General features: G+C 44.4%; 1 protein-coding gene across 2 annotated transcripts in view; it reads left to right on the top strand.

The window, feature by feature from the left end:
- The window catches only part of RHBDL3 (rhomboid like 3), a gene marked incomplete at both ends in the record, with an annotated part of 49,003 nt that extends 34,779 nt beyond the window's left edge, over nt 1-14,224 (top strand). For both annotated transcript variants that reach the window (XM_080356595.1, XM_080356594.1), the window contains 6 exons: nt 3,679-3,903; nt 4,620-4,768; nt 9,194-9,306; nt 11,974-12,074; nt 13,179-13,239; nt 13,953-14,224. In XM_080356595.1, coding sequence (XP_080212721.1) covers nt 3,679-3,903; nt 4,620-4,768; nt 9,194-9,306; nt 11,974-12,074; nt 13,179-13,239; nt 13,953-14,224 — 921 coding nt within the window. The remainder of the gene's footprint in view (nt 1-3,678; nt 3,904-4,619; nt 4,769-9,193; nt 9,307-11,973; nt 12,075-13,178; nt 13,240-13,952) is intronic.
- Between the last annotated feature and the right edge of the window lie 448 nt (nt 14,225-14,672).

Raw genomic sequence — 14,672 nt, 5'->3', positions numbered from 1 at the left:
ATTTCCATCCTTAACCATGATTCCTCAGCTGTTTCCAATCATATATAGTTGGAACTTGAAAGTACAATGTCAACTTAAATGGTCATTTTAATTGTGTATGTATCTAAAACACACACTTGCGTGGGAAATGTCATGAAGATATTTTTTTTTAAATTGCTTTGGAAAACTGAATCTGGATTCATTTGAGTTGTGGAACCATTCCCAGCACCAATGGAAAATGGAACGAGTGTTGGGGGGTTTGAAGTTTCAAACTCACTCTGTTTTGACACAATACTGTTTAACCACAGTGTTAGTCTTGTCTTGCAAGCGATGTTCTTGCAATTAACCTTGAAATCTGAATGTGGTTTACTTTTTCTAATGGAAGTGCTGGAAGGTCTAAGTCTGACACATTTAACAGGAGTCCAGAGAAAACCTTGAGCAGGGAATACCCCTGCAGTGACCAGGGTGATTTATTTGGTCTCTCCTGCCTCTAACTTTTCTCCAGTCCCCCGAGGAAACCACTGCTTCGTCAGAGCTAATCAGGATGTTGATATTTGCTTTTTTCCCATTTGATACTGTTTGGGAAAGTGCTCCCAGGTTGGCTCAGAGGATGTGAACATCTGTGACAGATGAACTTGATGCTGAGATATGCGTTTTGGGAGAAGTAGTCTTTACCCACATTAGCATTTTGTAGAAGTGCACAGTGAGGGAAGGAAATAAATGTGAATCTTGAAAGCAAAATTGATTGGAAAGGCTGCATTTGTAAGTAAAGTGGGTTATAAAACTGGAGCTGACAGAGGCTTTTAAAAAGCTTTTGCTAACTTCTGATTTAATGTTCTGTGTCTTGGAGGACCGGAGCTGGACTGCTAAATGCATTACCTATCACAGTGTAGTACGTGTTTTTAAAAAAGCTGTAGCCTAGCCTCAAAGATGTCAATGCATAATGGGCAGAAATCCATATTTTTCAAAACCTCCTGAGTGAGGCTGAATAAAATCCATGGAAAGTGTACTGTGCCCCACACAACCACAAAACTGGAGATGAGGAAATGCTACATGACTTGGCTATTGTTTATCTGGGGCAGCAACAGTAGTGCAGATAGCCAAGAAGCCCAGAGAAATTGGTCTGTAATGGGAACCGATAGTTGCCCTTGCGAGTTACAGATTATTTGAGACTAGTTCTGGATTGGCATGTGTTGTGAACAGAAGTGGGGCTTTGTATTTTGCCAGAGTTTGGCACTGTCCCACACTAGACGATAGATAAGGACTCTTATCCTAAATTTTGACATTTTCAATGTTGGAGACAGGTTCAGATCTAAGTAGGAAAAAATTTTCCCTTCTGGCAGATGTACCAAACCCATCCTTTGAGCAGAGCTGTAGCATAAGCCTTGTTTTGTTTTGGTCTGGGAACACCAAAGGGCAGAGGTGGCAGTGCATGTTTACCAGTCGTGTCAGCTTGGCCGTTTTGCAAGGGAAATTTATTTCTCTCTGCATAATAACCTTTTGCAGGCATGAAGGACTAAGGGAATATGTTGTCCCCACTGCCACCTTCATTCCCCACATACTGTTTGCTGTACTCATCTGCCTACAGCTTTAATATCATGCTCATTAAAGAAGCCTCAGATCAGTTGCGTGAAGAGAAGTGGGGTGGGCTGCCTTGAGCTTCCTGGAGCTGTAATGATGTGCAGGCCAACAATGGGACCAATGTTCTTGCAGCTGATGATTAAATACTTGGCTCATAAATACCAATATTACGTAATTCCAAAATCAAGTCAGAAAATTATGACCATATGGGGGAGACTCTGGGAAAATTTGAGTCTTCCAAAATAGGCTTCTCATCAAGAGATGGTGAGAGCAGCGATAGTGACTTAATGCTCTGTCTCTCCTCATGCCCATCACCTCCTAGTATGAGATTAAAAGCATCATCCAAAGGCCTGTGGGGTTATGTGTGTGTTTGAGACCTGGCAGTCACCTGTGTTGCCCCTTTGGCACTCGTTTCCCCTTTGGTGTGATGGGCAATAATTTCAGGTAGGGGACCAGGATGCCTTCTCACTGAGATGCCTCATTTTAACAGGTGCTCAGTATGTCCAGTCATCCACATATTACTGGACTGTGGGGCTTTTCTGTGTGCGTAGTAGCTCCTGACACTGTGTCCCTGCCTCATCTGGGTGTAAAACTACTCCAAGGCATTTAGAGGGAACCTGGACCTTCTTTCCATATCCTCTGCTCTAAAGAGGGCCTGACAAATGTTTTTATGTTCCTGCTTGAGTTGGCAGGAGGTTTAGTTAGTGCTAAGAGCTCTGAAGAGATAGAGTTGTAAGGCTTTTAATTTTTGGGTGAAGTTTGGCTCCCGCTGACACAGCACAGACTGCAAATGGAAGGCTAAGGAGGATTGGGCAGCTGCTGGGAGAATGGGCCGTAGTGCCATCACCTCAGATGGCCCCTTCGTCTTCCTGCAGTGATTAACAAGAGGTGACTCCCTGCAGTGATTACTGTGTTTTAAGCAGCTTGGTCCAGCTTGGAACAATTACCCAGCTGCCTGGGCACTGAGAGCACAAGCTCTGGGCTTTGCTGTCTTTGGGATATTAAGTGAAACCAGAGTGGTCCAAGACAACTGGAAGCCAATGCTGTTGAATGTCATCTCTTATTTGGTTCTGTGAGACTGCTGGTGTTTCTGAGATCAGTCAGCAGTTCTTTCAGAAGAAGGACCAGTTTGTTGCATTCATTTTTCTGTCTTTTACTGTAAAGGGTCCCCCTGCAGTGGTCTTGATGCACAGTTATCCTTTTGAGCCTTCCTGCCAAAGATTCAACCATTACAGACAGTGACTCTAATGCAGCAGGTTTGTTTGACATCAGGGCTAATTAGCAATTACCCAAATCTTGGAGCAAGCTCTTTCAGACCTGATTTTCTTTTTCCCTCCTAAGCAGGCTAGGCATGAAATTCCATCTGCCTAATTTGCAAATGCAATTGCTTTAATTATGCATCCAAATTGGGATCCATCTCAAAAGATAGATAGCTAATTCTATGATGATAATGCATATACAAATTAGCTGTGTCCTCCAAAGCCTGTGCCATCTCAAAACCTCCCCCTTGTGAGTATAACTGTTTTAAAAGAGGAAATCCTTTCCTCCTGCAAGTTTACAGCAGCTAAGACAGCCTGTCCACCAGTTTAGTTCATTGTTTTGCCTCTGTTGCTCATGCAGTTTTGTTTTACAGAAAGAGATAACTTTATTTGCCCAGAGCTGACTCCTGCCAACAAGGACCAGAACACAAGGGTTAGATATTGTGAATGTACCTGCTGCTACATTCAAGAAATTTTCTGCCCCAAAAGATGGCAGGTGCAGGGAAGTGTGACAGAGCAGGGAGAGCTGAGGGCAGGAGAACACAGGAACGGGGATTGTGATAACTGATGGTGAACACAGTGGATGGAAAACTGAGAATGGGCCAAAGAGCTCAGCCTGGTGCTTCAGCCACCTCTGCTCTGCTTTCCCACTGTTTTACCCTGACCTTGCTTATTTGCACCATACTAGCAAACCCTGGTACTGGTTTTCCTCACACCACATGTAGATTACCCCGTGATCATGCTGAGATTTGGTCCCTACAGCTCCAACCTGGTGCTGCCAAACTGGCACTGATCTCCCTGTATGGTTGAACCAGGCCTTGCTTTGTCCTCAGCGTTTCTTCCTTTTCTTTTTATCCAGATGAGCAACAAAAGGTCGAATAGTTTCCGCCAAGCCATCCTTCAGGGCAACAGGAGGCTGTGCAGCAAGGCGCTGCTGGAGGAAACAGGGCTGAGCCTTTCACAGAGGCTGATCCGGCATGTTGCATACGAGACCCTGCCAAGAGAGATAGACCGCAAGTGGTACTACGACAGCTACACCTGCTGCCCTCCACCTTGGTTCATGATCACTATCACTATTGTAGAGGCAAGTACCGTAATGTCCTCCCGCTGGGAACTCACCCCACACTGCCAGAGGCTTTGCTGGGACATGAACAAGGGTTAGAGTGGGACACAGACTGAGACAAGGACAAGCACAGAGCTGATAGCCATTTTGGCTCACTTCATGCGTGTGTTTAACTGGAGACTGTGATCCTATATGTCTCCAAGCATGGTTATTAGTCATTGAAACAATTTGTATATGAAACTACAGAATTTGGGAAACTATAGCAAAACTTTGAGGAGAGAAAGTCTCAACATTTCTAGGGAAACTGGTAAGTCAAATAACGGAATTGGAAGAAAAATTCCTATGCAGTTATTTCTGTTCTGTGAATGGAGAGAAGAAGGAGGGAATAGAAACTAGATTAAATATTCTGACCTGCTCATCTGCTGCCCAGATGAGCTGTTTGCACAGTTGCTGAGTAGTGCACTGGAATAAGTACACAGAAGGATATAATGTGGCACTGATCAGTAGGGTGCTGAGTTCCTCTGACTCAGTGGCTGGTGTGTTACAGAAAGCCACACACTGAATTATACTGATGTGTTGAAGGTTCCTCAATGCAAGGAACTTCCATGGTGTGTGAAGCTGTCAAATGGGAGAAAAATTATTGTACATTTGACTTTCTTCTCCATGATTTTGAGCTACCGAGTGCTTTTCAGCCAGAGAAAGCATTTGCTAACCAAGAAATTTCCCTGCTCTTCTAGGCTGCCTTTTTTCTTTACAACGGAGTGGTATTAGACAGATTTGTGCTGCAAGTGACCCATCCCTTATACCTGAAGAACACGTTACTTTACCATCCTCAGCTCCGTGCTCAGGCTTGGAGGTACCTAACCTACATATTCATGCATGCAGGGTGAGTACTTACAAACTGCAGAGATTCTCCTCAGTTCAGGTTCCCCAAAGAGAGGGAGGAAGTGCAGAATCAGCTCAGAAATCAATTTAAAGCACGTATAAAAATCTGAGGTTGTTGTGGAGTGTTGGCAATGTGGGGCAAACCTTCGCAGCTGTTTGAAAGGAGGAGGCAACATAAAGGACTTAACATATGCTGCTCTTCTTCCCAGCAGTGTTTGGACCACACCTCCCTCTTACTGTGCACTTCCCAATGTGTGCTTCCGAAAACTCACCAGACTGTAGGCCAGTGTCCCTCTCGAGGAGCTGTGCAGGTGCCAGAACAAGCCTGCAAAGAAACTACGTGGTGCATTCTTGCTAGACTTCCTGGTTGAGGTTGGAAAAGTCAATGAAATTCCCTGTGCCTATGGTATGTCATCACTTAGTAATGTCGTCCCTTCTGTAGGGACTGAGGTAATGCCTACAAGCCTGAGTCAAGATTGAACTCCCATTTTGTACACACTGTACAGACACCACTGTTCCTGAAGAGCTGACAATCTCGACTGACCAGATAAGCAGAGAATGGTCCATCTAACGCAAAATGAAGGTGCACAGTAAAATGAATCCTCCTTCATCCCGTGGGAGGTATGTAGCAGACCTGGGAAGAGAATAAAAGGCATGGGGATTCTAACTCTGTGCTTCTCCACTGTGCTAGTCCTCCCGAGTTTCAAAGAGATTTAGTTGTGTGATGTTTGTGATGCCATGGTGATGAGTGAGTGTCACAGGAAAGTTCATCCCTGTACAAAACACTCTGCCCCCTCTGGGTAGTTTCTCAGATCATTATCTTTGCACATTCCTGGCAGATAATTGCAATTTTCTTTAATTCTGTCATCAAAAAATCACAACAAGGTTTTTAGCAGTAGTTTATAGTTTGAAAGTGGATAAAGACCATTTGTTCTTAAACAGAGAGCCTATATTCCCATCAGTCAATGTTCTTCTATGAAAGGCCAGAAGGATGAAGCTGATCTTTTCCTTTTTCTATGTCTCTGATGGAAGACATGCTGATATCTCTTCTCTGCCATGAAGTAACTGCCTCCACGTGTAATTGCCCTTAAGCACGAGGTGTGCCCCAGATCTCTGGATAAAAATCACAGAACAGATTCGACCCAATGGGAGAGCAGGAAAAAATTTATAGATGTAACTTTTGTACAAGGCAACATCTGTTCTCTGCATGCTAAATCCCTCCAAAAATCCATTGTGTACAAGTTTCAGTCTGCAGTGGAGACTATTGGGCTTAGACGTGAGGCTGGTTATGTAAAATGAGGATTGTAGATTTCCACTGCTGAGGATATGGGTAAAGCTAGGCTTGTAAAAAGGAAGAAACACTTGGTTATTAACTAACATTAGCTAATTTGTATCTGCATCTTCTTCTGGTCATGGTGGTGTTCTACTATCTCACTCATGTAACCGCAGATTGCTTTGGGATATATTTGAAGAGAAGCACCTGCACAGGAACAATTTTTGCAGCATTCCAATTTCTTCCTGTATCACCTGTGCCAAGCTTTCCTAACCTGTGCAAGGTGACCCTTTCCTGTAGCAGACAGAACTCTGGCATTTCTTCACACTTACTGGCTGAAAAATATCGCAGGTTTATTTCACATTTGTGGCTGGCTCCAAGATGAACAGCGAGGAAGGTGTTTTACAGGAGACTCATTGTTTTTGTGATGGATTCAAAGTTCTGTAGCTACGTAGCCTTCGAAACAATGGAGAGTCCCAATGGGACAATAAACCCAGTGATTTATCTGTATTATCTGAAGTTAGGCTAAACGTTCATTTATTGCTAACTTCTGTGCGCTAAACTCCTTTGATATCAAGAGAACAGATAAATCTTGGAAAGGTAATAACATTTGTTAGTGGAAGCCCATCATTCTCCTCTAATTTTCAAATGAGAAGCTAACACAATGCCATGGGGTCTATTGTTATCCTGCTTCCAGCTGAGACTTTAAAATGGTAATGTGGCCTGCTCCGTAATTTAGTGCTCTTGGTCTGCTTTTTGAAGAGCAAGTGACAGCCAGAAGGTGTCCATGAAGACAGCAGTTGCTAAGGCTTGGCTGGCTGTGCCTCGAGAAAGATTCCAAAAATGCATGTTGGTCCTGGTGGAGGGAGCTTTGTCAAGGGCTGAAAAGGCAGGCGAAGTTGTAAATTCTGCCCTTCTGCTTTCATGGAAAGCAGACGTTGATTATCTGCGGCCCACGCATTTGTAACACTGCCATAACTAATGACTTGCATTGATGCTCAGTCCCATTTGTTTGGTCCCGGGGAAGGAGAAAGTCTTTAATAAATCAATGAAATTGTCATTTCAAGAATGATGCATTCAGCACTGGCAAAGGCTAATTATATTTTATGGGTGCTTATTGACTGTGAAGCCTTCAAAGCTCTTAGCGTGATGGGGAGAAGTGAATGGGATTGCTCCTGGAAAGTCTTTTAAGAACAGCTGTGAATCAGGGCAGTCAGTTTAGAGTCTAGGATAAACTTTGCCGAGCTCTTACAAAAGCTTCCTTTGAAAAATAAGACCCAGTGCTTTGTGTGGAAATGTCAGGTGCTGCCTCATGACGTTGACTGTGTGCCAGCCAAAGCTGCTTCCCTCCCCTCTGTGAAAGGGCACTTGGATGGTTTGACTCTTTTCTGTGATCTCAGTTTGACCTTTGCTGGTTGCTCCTAAATTAGTTCCTAAGTTCTGTGAGCACGCAGGATCAGAATGGGTGCCAGAATGTGCCTGTACCCAGTGGCTTCAAAAGTCTTGAGCAAGGTAATAAAAACACTCCATTACATGCAGCAGTTTCCCATTATGACAAATTGCAGTGCTGTGTGTCTCGTGCAGGAGATAAATTTATCCTTGGAGAGAAATTCGGTGGAAACAAACCTATTAAGATATCCAGAGAGGACTGTTTCCAGCAGTATCATTTCTAGCAGTTTTTTTCTGGTCCAACTTTAAACTCTTTTTTATGAGACTGTTCTGTCATTGCTGCATCTCATCATCAGTATTTTTCTCTGATGTATATGGGAAATTGCTATGGTAACATGAAGAAAGACCGAGACAGTGAAAATGCATATACCTTAAACCAAATATTCCTTGTGGCTGTCTGAGCAATCCTTTTCTTGTATAAACCAGGACATAGTTTTTCAGTGCAGTAGCTATTTTGCACTCTTTCCCCCAAAAGATGCTGGCCTTTTGTGTTAAAGGTACTGTTGTGTCATTTAGGCCCACCTGCTTTGTAAGCAGACTGGGACACTCTCCAAACAGAATGCATGAGACCCCTGGTCCAGCATGGTGTGGCCCTTTGCCGAGGTCCCAGCCCTGATAAATCTCCGACACCAGCACCGTGTTGAGAAGGACCCTGTGCAGGGGCTTGGGGCTGTTGTTACCTATGCGAAGGCACGGGTAAATATTTGTACAGAGCTTTGAAAAGTAGCAAGACAGTTTCATTAAATACTATTGATTAGGACAACAAAGGGCTTGCTTTGAAACTCTTGATTCAGCACAGGAGAAATCTGCTGCACTGGACTCTACCAGCTAAGCCCATCTTAGCTGTCACACTCTCTACTTCTAGGCTGCAGTGGTCCTGATGTGCACAGCAGGGTTTATCTACAAGACTAGTCTCAGCCCAACTTTTCCCTGCGTTCAGAAGGAATTTTGCTATTGACTATCATGAGAACAAGGACGGGTGAGCAGAGGCCTTCAGTGAATACACCTTGTGTCTCACTGGACACCTAACCAGAGGTAAAAATGCCCTCTGCTTCCCATTCTGGCCATGATCACATTGAAGCTGGCACAGCGGAAAAGGCTGAGGGTCAGACAGCACAAACAGTAAAGTGGCATATGTGTCACAACGCAATAGAAACTGTCTTGGGACTGCTAGGCTTACCTTGCTCTGGACTTAATATCTGCTCCCATCATGGCAGTGTCATACATGCAGGGAAAGGCTGTATCATTAAGACGGGAGAAGAAAGGAGCAGGTCAAGTTTCTGGCTTCTGTTCCAGGCTCTGCTACCATCTTGCTGCTTTTTTGGACGAGCCATTTAACTTCTTCAAACCCCCTATTTGAAAACAAAACAATAACAACAAGAAAAACAATAACAACAAAACCAAACAAACCCCCAAGAAAAAAAAGAGTCTCACTAAGAACCAAACATACTAATGAGATCTTTGTCTGGAAGGACCTGGATGGATATGAAAAAGATAATGAGCAGTAGGGAGGGAAGAAACATCGTAGCTCTGGCTGATTTTTTAATTCTTTTTCAGGAACCACTTTTTTTTTCCCAGTGTTACAATCTACTTTCATGAAGGAGGTGTTATTTGGTTTGCTTTCCAAGACATCTCTGTCTCAAGGGTAGAGAAGGGAGACAAAGACATAGAAAAGAGGACAACTGTTGTTTTTCCTTGCCGCAGGATAGAACACCTTGGACTCAATGTTGTCCTTCAGCTCTTGGTTGGGGTTCCCCTGGAAATGGTGCATGGAGCTGCGAGGATCAGTTTTGTGTATGTTGCTGGAGTTGTGGCAGGTAGGTGACACCTCTGGATGCCCCAGATGGAGAAACGTGAAAATGGTCTGTGCTGACTTTTGTGTAGGAGAAATATTTTGTGACATTTGGGTGTAGGAGAAGAGCAGTTGCTGATCTTCTGTGTGTTGAAATTCTTTTGAAGGCTGGAAGTGGGAAATACACTACAACTTGACATCTGTTTCTAACTAGCCACAGGCTCTGTGTTTAGGAGATCTGCTGAAAAGGCACCAACAACCTGTTAGTTTAAAATAGCCTTCCTTTAGATGGTCTTTCTGAATGTGGAGGTTTTGCTGTTCCTTTCCTCTTGTGTCTCATAAAGGCCCAGAAGAAAAGTGGCATCACAGGCATCCCTGCATGAAGAGTCATTTTTTTTCCCCAGGTCCTGTGCCAGTTCTTCCTCCATTTGTCCTGTGCTGTCTGCTTTCTACAGCATGAGTAAGCAAAAAGTGTTTGGAGGTTGTGAGCAGTGCACAGGAATCTGAAAATTCATTTAATCATGAAGCCGTGGGGTTTGATTGATTTTTAGTTTGTGCTTTATGGCTTTTATTTGTTTGGCATTTCTAGCAGTTTGGAGGTGATGGAAGTTAGCTGACAATAGATCAACATCTAATCAAAACAGGAGGAGGGTGTGAAAACAACCAAGGGCTTCACAGTGGAAGCTGGACAATGATTGACTGGTTTATGGTGATTTGTTTTCCCAGGCATTTAGTTTTATTTTTTTCCATAATGAGCAGATAACGCCTTTGTAAAACAGGCTGCATTGGATACTAATAAATTCTGTAGTCCAGTAGAGAGATTGTGCAAAGAATAATTGGACTAGGACACAGGACTAGGCGTGGTACAAACACCACATTATTTTCTACAGAGAAAGGAGTTAGCAGACCAGCTCCACTGTCCCTTGCCTGTTACTTTAATAAGCACTAAAGTGGTCCCCAATCTACAACTTTCCAGACATTAGCTCTTTTATATAGATACATCTACCACACCCCAGGGCTTCATTTATATGTTTGTAAATATGCATCGCACAACTGTGCCAGGTAAGCGAAGGAAGCAAGCGTTGAGTCTGCTGCAGTTGAGCCCAGGCGAGAGCTCTGATTGCCGCTGCCTCTTGGATTCCTGTGGCCATGGCCTTGCCGGCAGGATCTGCAGGGCTAGGGGCAGGTTTTACTAGGCATTGGCCTGGGCTTAGCACCCAGAGCTCTGGAGGCTGTAGTCAGAGCCTGTGTGAAGCTCACTAGCCCCCCTGGCACTATTGGATCATTTCTGTTACACAAATGATCCCACTTTTTTTCCTCAGGCAAGATGCCACATTCTCACATGCTTGCCTTTCACAACTTATGACCTATAAATTGTCAAAGTGCCAAATGGAAAGGGAAAACTTTTGAATTACAAATGTCACCAGACAGTCCCACACAGAAAGGCATCCCATGATACCCTTTTTGTTTAAGTTGTTAGCCAAGTATTAAACATGCTTTATTCTTTGATGTGTGCCAGGAGAGAGAGAGAGAGGCACACTTATGCTTATGATCTGGCAATATAAAGATAACTCCTAAACAACCAGGAATAAGCAGTAAAATGTAGACACGAGCCACAATGGCCACTCCCTACTTTTATGGGTTTTTTTTCCTCATTAGTCTGACTATACTAAGAAGACATGTTGAGATTGAGATCAAGAGACTGAAGGTATATGCTCAGTGCAATATCCGAGGACTTAACTGCAAGTTCTTAATACTCCTTTCTTAACTTCTCATTAACTTTTTCCTTAATGGCAGCGTTTAAGAGCTGGGAAGTCTCAGGGCCATACAGTGAAGAAGGGGGAGGTATCAGCAGAGTCGGCTAGTGGAACCTCAACACTTTCTTGACCCAGAATCAGCTGAGCAATTAGCAAATAAGTTTGTTAGATTCTATACTACTGAGGACTCTCTCGAGATCTGCCGTTGTGTCTTTTTCCCATTCCCGCTCATCACAAAGATCTTCATTATCCCTGCCTTGTGGCACCAAGTCTGCCTTTGTCTCTGTCTCTTAAATTTCTGTTAAAGTTTGCAACGAGAGGAGCTTTGAGCTGATCCAAGCCTCCAACTGGCATAAGGAGAAGCAATGTCTATGTTTGGTTCTATTGTTATTAGTGGTGCCTTTATGTGCTCGACCTGTCTTTTTGCTGTCTTGTGTTTACTGCCTCCATCCAGGTTATTTTTAGCTAGTTTTACTCTGAAGTTTAACAAGTAACAGGCTGTGCTTTGATCAGACACCTGTGCTAAGTTACAAATCCACAGTTCCTTCTTACTGTGCAAGTATTTTTCTTGCCAGCATGGGAGCTACGTCTGTTTTATCTTCAGGTAAGGAACAAGACACAGACATTTTTCTATCATCTGCTGCTTCCCTGTTATTTTAGTCAGTGTCTTTTTGCAGCATAGAATCGATGGTATGTTGCTGCCTTGCTTGGCTGCTTTTAAAGTAGGCGCAAAAGAATCAATCAGTCGCTGCCTTGGCAGTACCACAGGACTGAGTTGGCTGCACAAGTCAATCGATTCCACCCTCCCTTCTCTTTATCTGTGTATTACCGACCTGCAGCAATTAGCACAAAAGAGGCAGTGGCAGAGATGTAGGGTAGGAGAGAGTGTGTTTATCTGGCTGGCAATTGTCAAAACCCCTTGTTCTTTCTCCCAGGGTCCCTGGCAGTGTCAGTAGCTGATATGACTGCGCCTGTGGTGGGCTCCTCTGGAGGTGTGTATGCTCTCGTCTCCGCTCACTTGGCCAATATAGTCATGGTGAGTACCAGAATGACGGTCTAACCGCTTTGGAAGTGAGCCAGGCCTGGTGGCCCAAGGGGACTGGAAATAGCGCCTGACCCAGCTGTTGGTCATTCAGAGCTTGCCCCAGTTAAGTCTGCTCTTCATGATTCAAATGGTCCTGGAATGGAAATGTTACACCGCAGTCGGTGGCTTGGTGCCCTGATGACTGGCAGCTTGCCAGGAGGAGCCAAAGGGGCTGGTAATCCAAGACTTACCGATGTACTCCCGGCTATCAGCTCTCCCTGCAAGGGCTGGCAAATGCTGGGAAAAGAATGAGCTGATGGGCTCTGCAGAAGTTGCAGGCCTGTTTCTGTCTGCATGTGCCATGTAATGTCAGTAGGTACTTAAGGAAATTTAGAATTTGGTGGATTTGTGTGCAGAACATCCCTTATCTCCACTCGTAAACCCCAGACTGAAGCTGGAGCCTGGGCATATGAGTGATGCATCTTTTTGCCATTTCACCTAATGCAGTACTTTGCAAAGGTCAGGAAGTACCAGCATCATCATTCCTCTGAGAGCTGGAAACAGGAGCTCGTCCAAGGTCCTCAGCTAGGTGGTGGTAAAGCGCAGCCTATCAGCCTGTGTGACTCCTACACTGACCACTGGGAAAACATGGCTTTGCGGAGGGAGGATTAGTGTGTGATGGTGCAGGTTTGCGTGTCTGCCCTGTGCCAGCAATGTCAGAGCAGAATAACCATTAAAATGATGGTAATGTGTCCTCCTCGGGATTTGAGTGGGAAGATAATGCCCATCAGCTGAGTAGAGACAGAAGGTCTGTTATATGGGTGCTGGAAAATGTGCATGTATGGTGGTTTTTGTGTCAAGCCTGAAAGAAAACCTTTTATTTAATGCTCGTGTGCAGTGAAGGCAGTAGTCTCATTTTTTCACTGCGATTTGTGTTCCCTGCCACTGGGCCAACAGAAGCAGGAGGAAGTTTCCTCTGTCTCACAGGGTGGTAATGCAGACACGTGGTTTCTTCACATCGAGATTTGCAGGGTCAGAGGAGGACAATTTTGGTTTGTTTTAGCATCCCTTTGGTTTGGGTGCAGCATCACTTTGTTTTCCTTGTCTCTTTTCCAGAACTGGTCAGGAATGAAGTGCCAATTCAAACTGCTGCGCATGGCTGTGGCCTTGATCTGTAGTAAGTATTGTGCAATACCTGGCACACACGCAATCCTGCTTTGTCCTTGTCGTAAGTGTTCATGCTGATTCAGAGAGTTTTGACTTTGCAGCAGTTTTGGTAGGAACTCGCAGCTGGACCTTCTGGCAACAGGAACCACATCAGTCTCAAATGCAGATTTTGGCTTTCAGCAGAAGCGCTTGTAAACGAGGATTTGTCGTTAGCCAGCATCTGTAGCTTGTGGCATTTGTGGAGATCTGGGACTCAAACATCTCATCTTTGAATTCACAAACAAGCAATGGTTTCATAATGATAATACTTAGGCTTCCTAGAGCATTTCCTGTCTGGGACAGCAACAGCATGATACACACGCTAATGAATTCTCTTCAGCCACATCCCTAGGGTGACATGATAAGGGAAACTAGGCCATGTATCCATCACAGACAATTGTCTTCAAAGTCTAACTCCTCCTTTTTTTAAATGGTTTTATATAAATTTCGGAAGGTGAATATTCCTCCACCTATCCACACTCCCATGAACCCAGACCCCTTATCAGCCACTGGGGAGACCTCATGTCTGTGCTGCAGCCCTTACATGGCCGTGTCTTCCCTGTCCTCACCATACAAGGCAGTTTCTCCCTCTCCATCTCTTCAGTGGATGCAGCACTGCCTGCAATATGGAGTTAAGAAGGGATAGACCTAGGCGATTAATTTCTTTTTCCTTCTTTGTTCCAGTGAGCTTTGAATTTGGAAGAGCTGTGTGGCTGCGATTCCACCCCTCCGCTTACCCACCATGCCCACACCCCAGCTTCATGGCTCACCTGGGAGGAGTGATGGTTGGCATCACCCTCGGTGTCATCATCCTGAGGAACTATGAGCAGAGACTCCAAGATCAGACTTTATGGTGGATCTTCCTTTCTATTTATGTCATTTTTGTCTTGTTTGCCATCTTCTGGAACATTTTTGCCTACAGCCTGTTGGATCTAAAGCTACCTCCCCCTCCTTGAAAACGTGGGACAGAAAGCTCGAAAGCGGAAGTCATCTGCCAGCTATGTTAAATGAACAAAGATGGAGGATCTATTTTTATATTTTACTTAAGGGAGGATGATTCTTTTGAACACCAGTGAGTGCTGGAGGAGATGCTTAAAGATCTCGCGAAAGAATGGGCTGATCAGTTTGTTCACAGAACTAGCAGGTACTGTAATATTGGCTGGTGTGGACCTTGCGGATTCTCCACTGTCAGGGCTCCCCTTGGGCAGCTTGTACCTGGGCACTTACCGCTTGGTTTGTTAGCACACAGAAATATTTTGTATGAGAAGTTTGTATTTTCCAGGTCAGTGCTAGAATTATGGCCACTTGTTGAATGAATCTCCTCAATGTTACTGAACGCTAAAAGGGAAGAAGAGCAGATATTTACTAATTAGAGACTCACATGGTATTCAGAAGACAGCTTGG

The sequence above is a fragment of the Nesoenas mayeri genome (genome assembly GCF_963082525.1).
Source record: "Nesoenas mayeri genome assembly, chromosome: 19".
Lineage (NCBI taxonomy): Eukaryota > Metazoa > Chordata > Aves > Columbiformes > Columbidae > Nesoenas > Nesoenas mayeri.
Note: the sequence above shows the minus strand (reverse complement) of the source record. Positions and strands in the feature narration are given on the sequence as shown.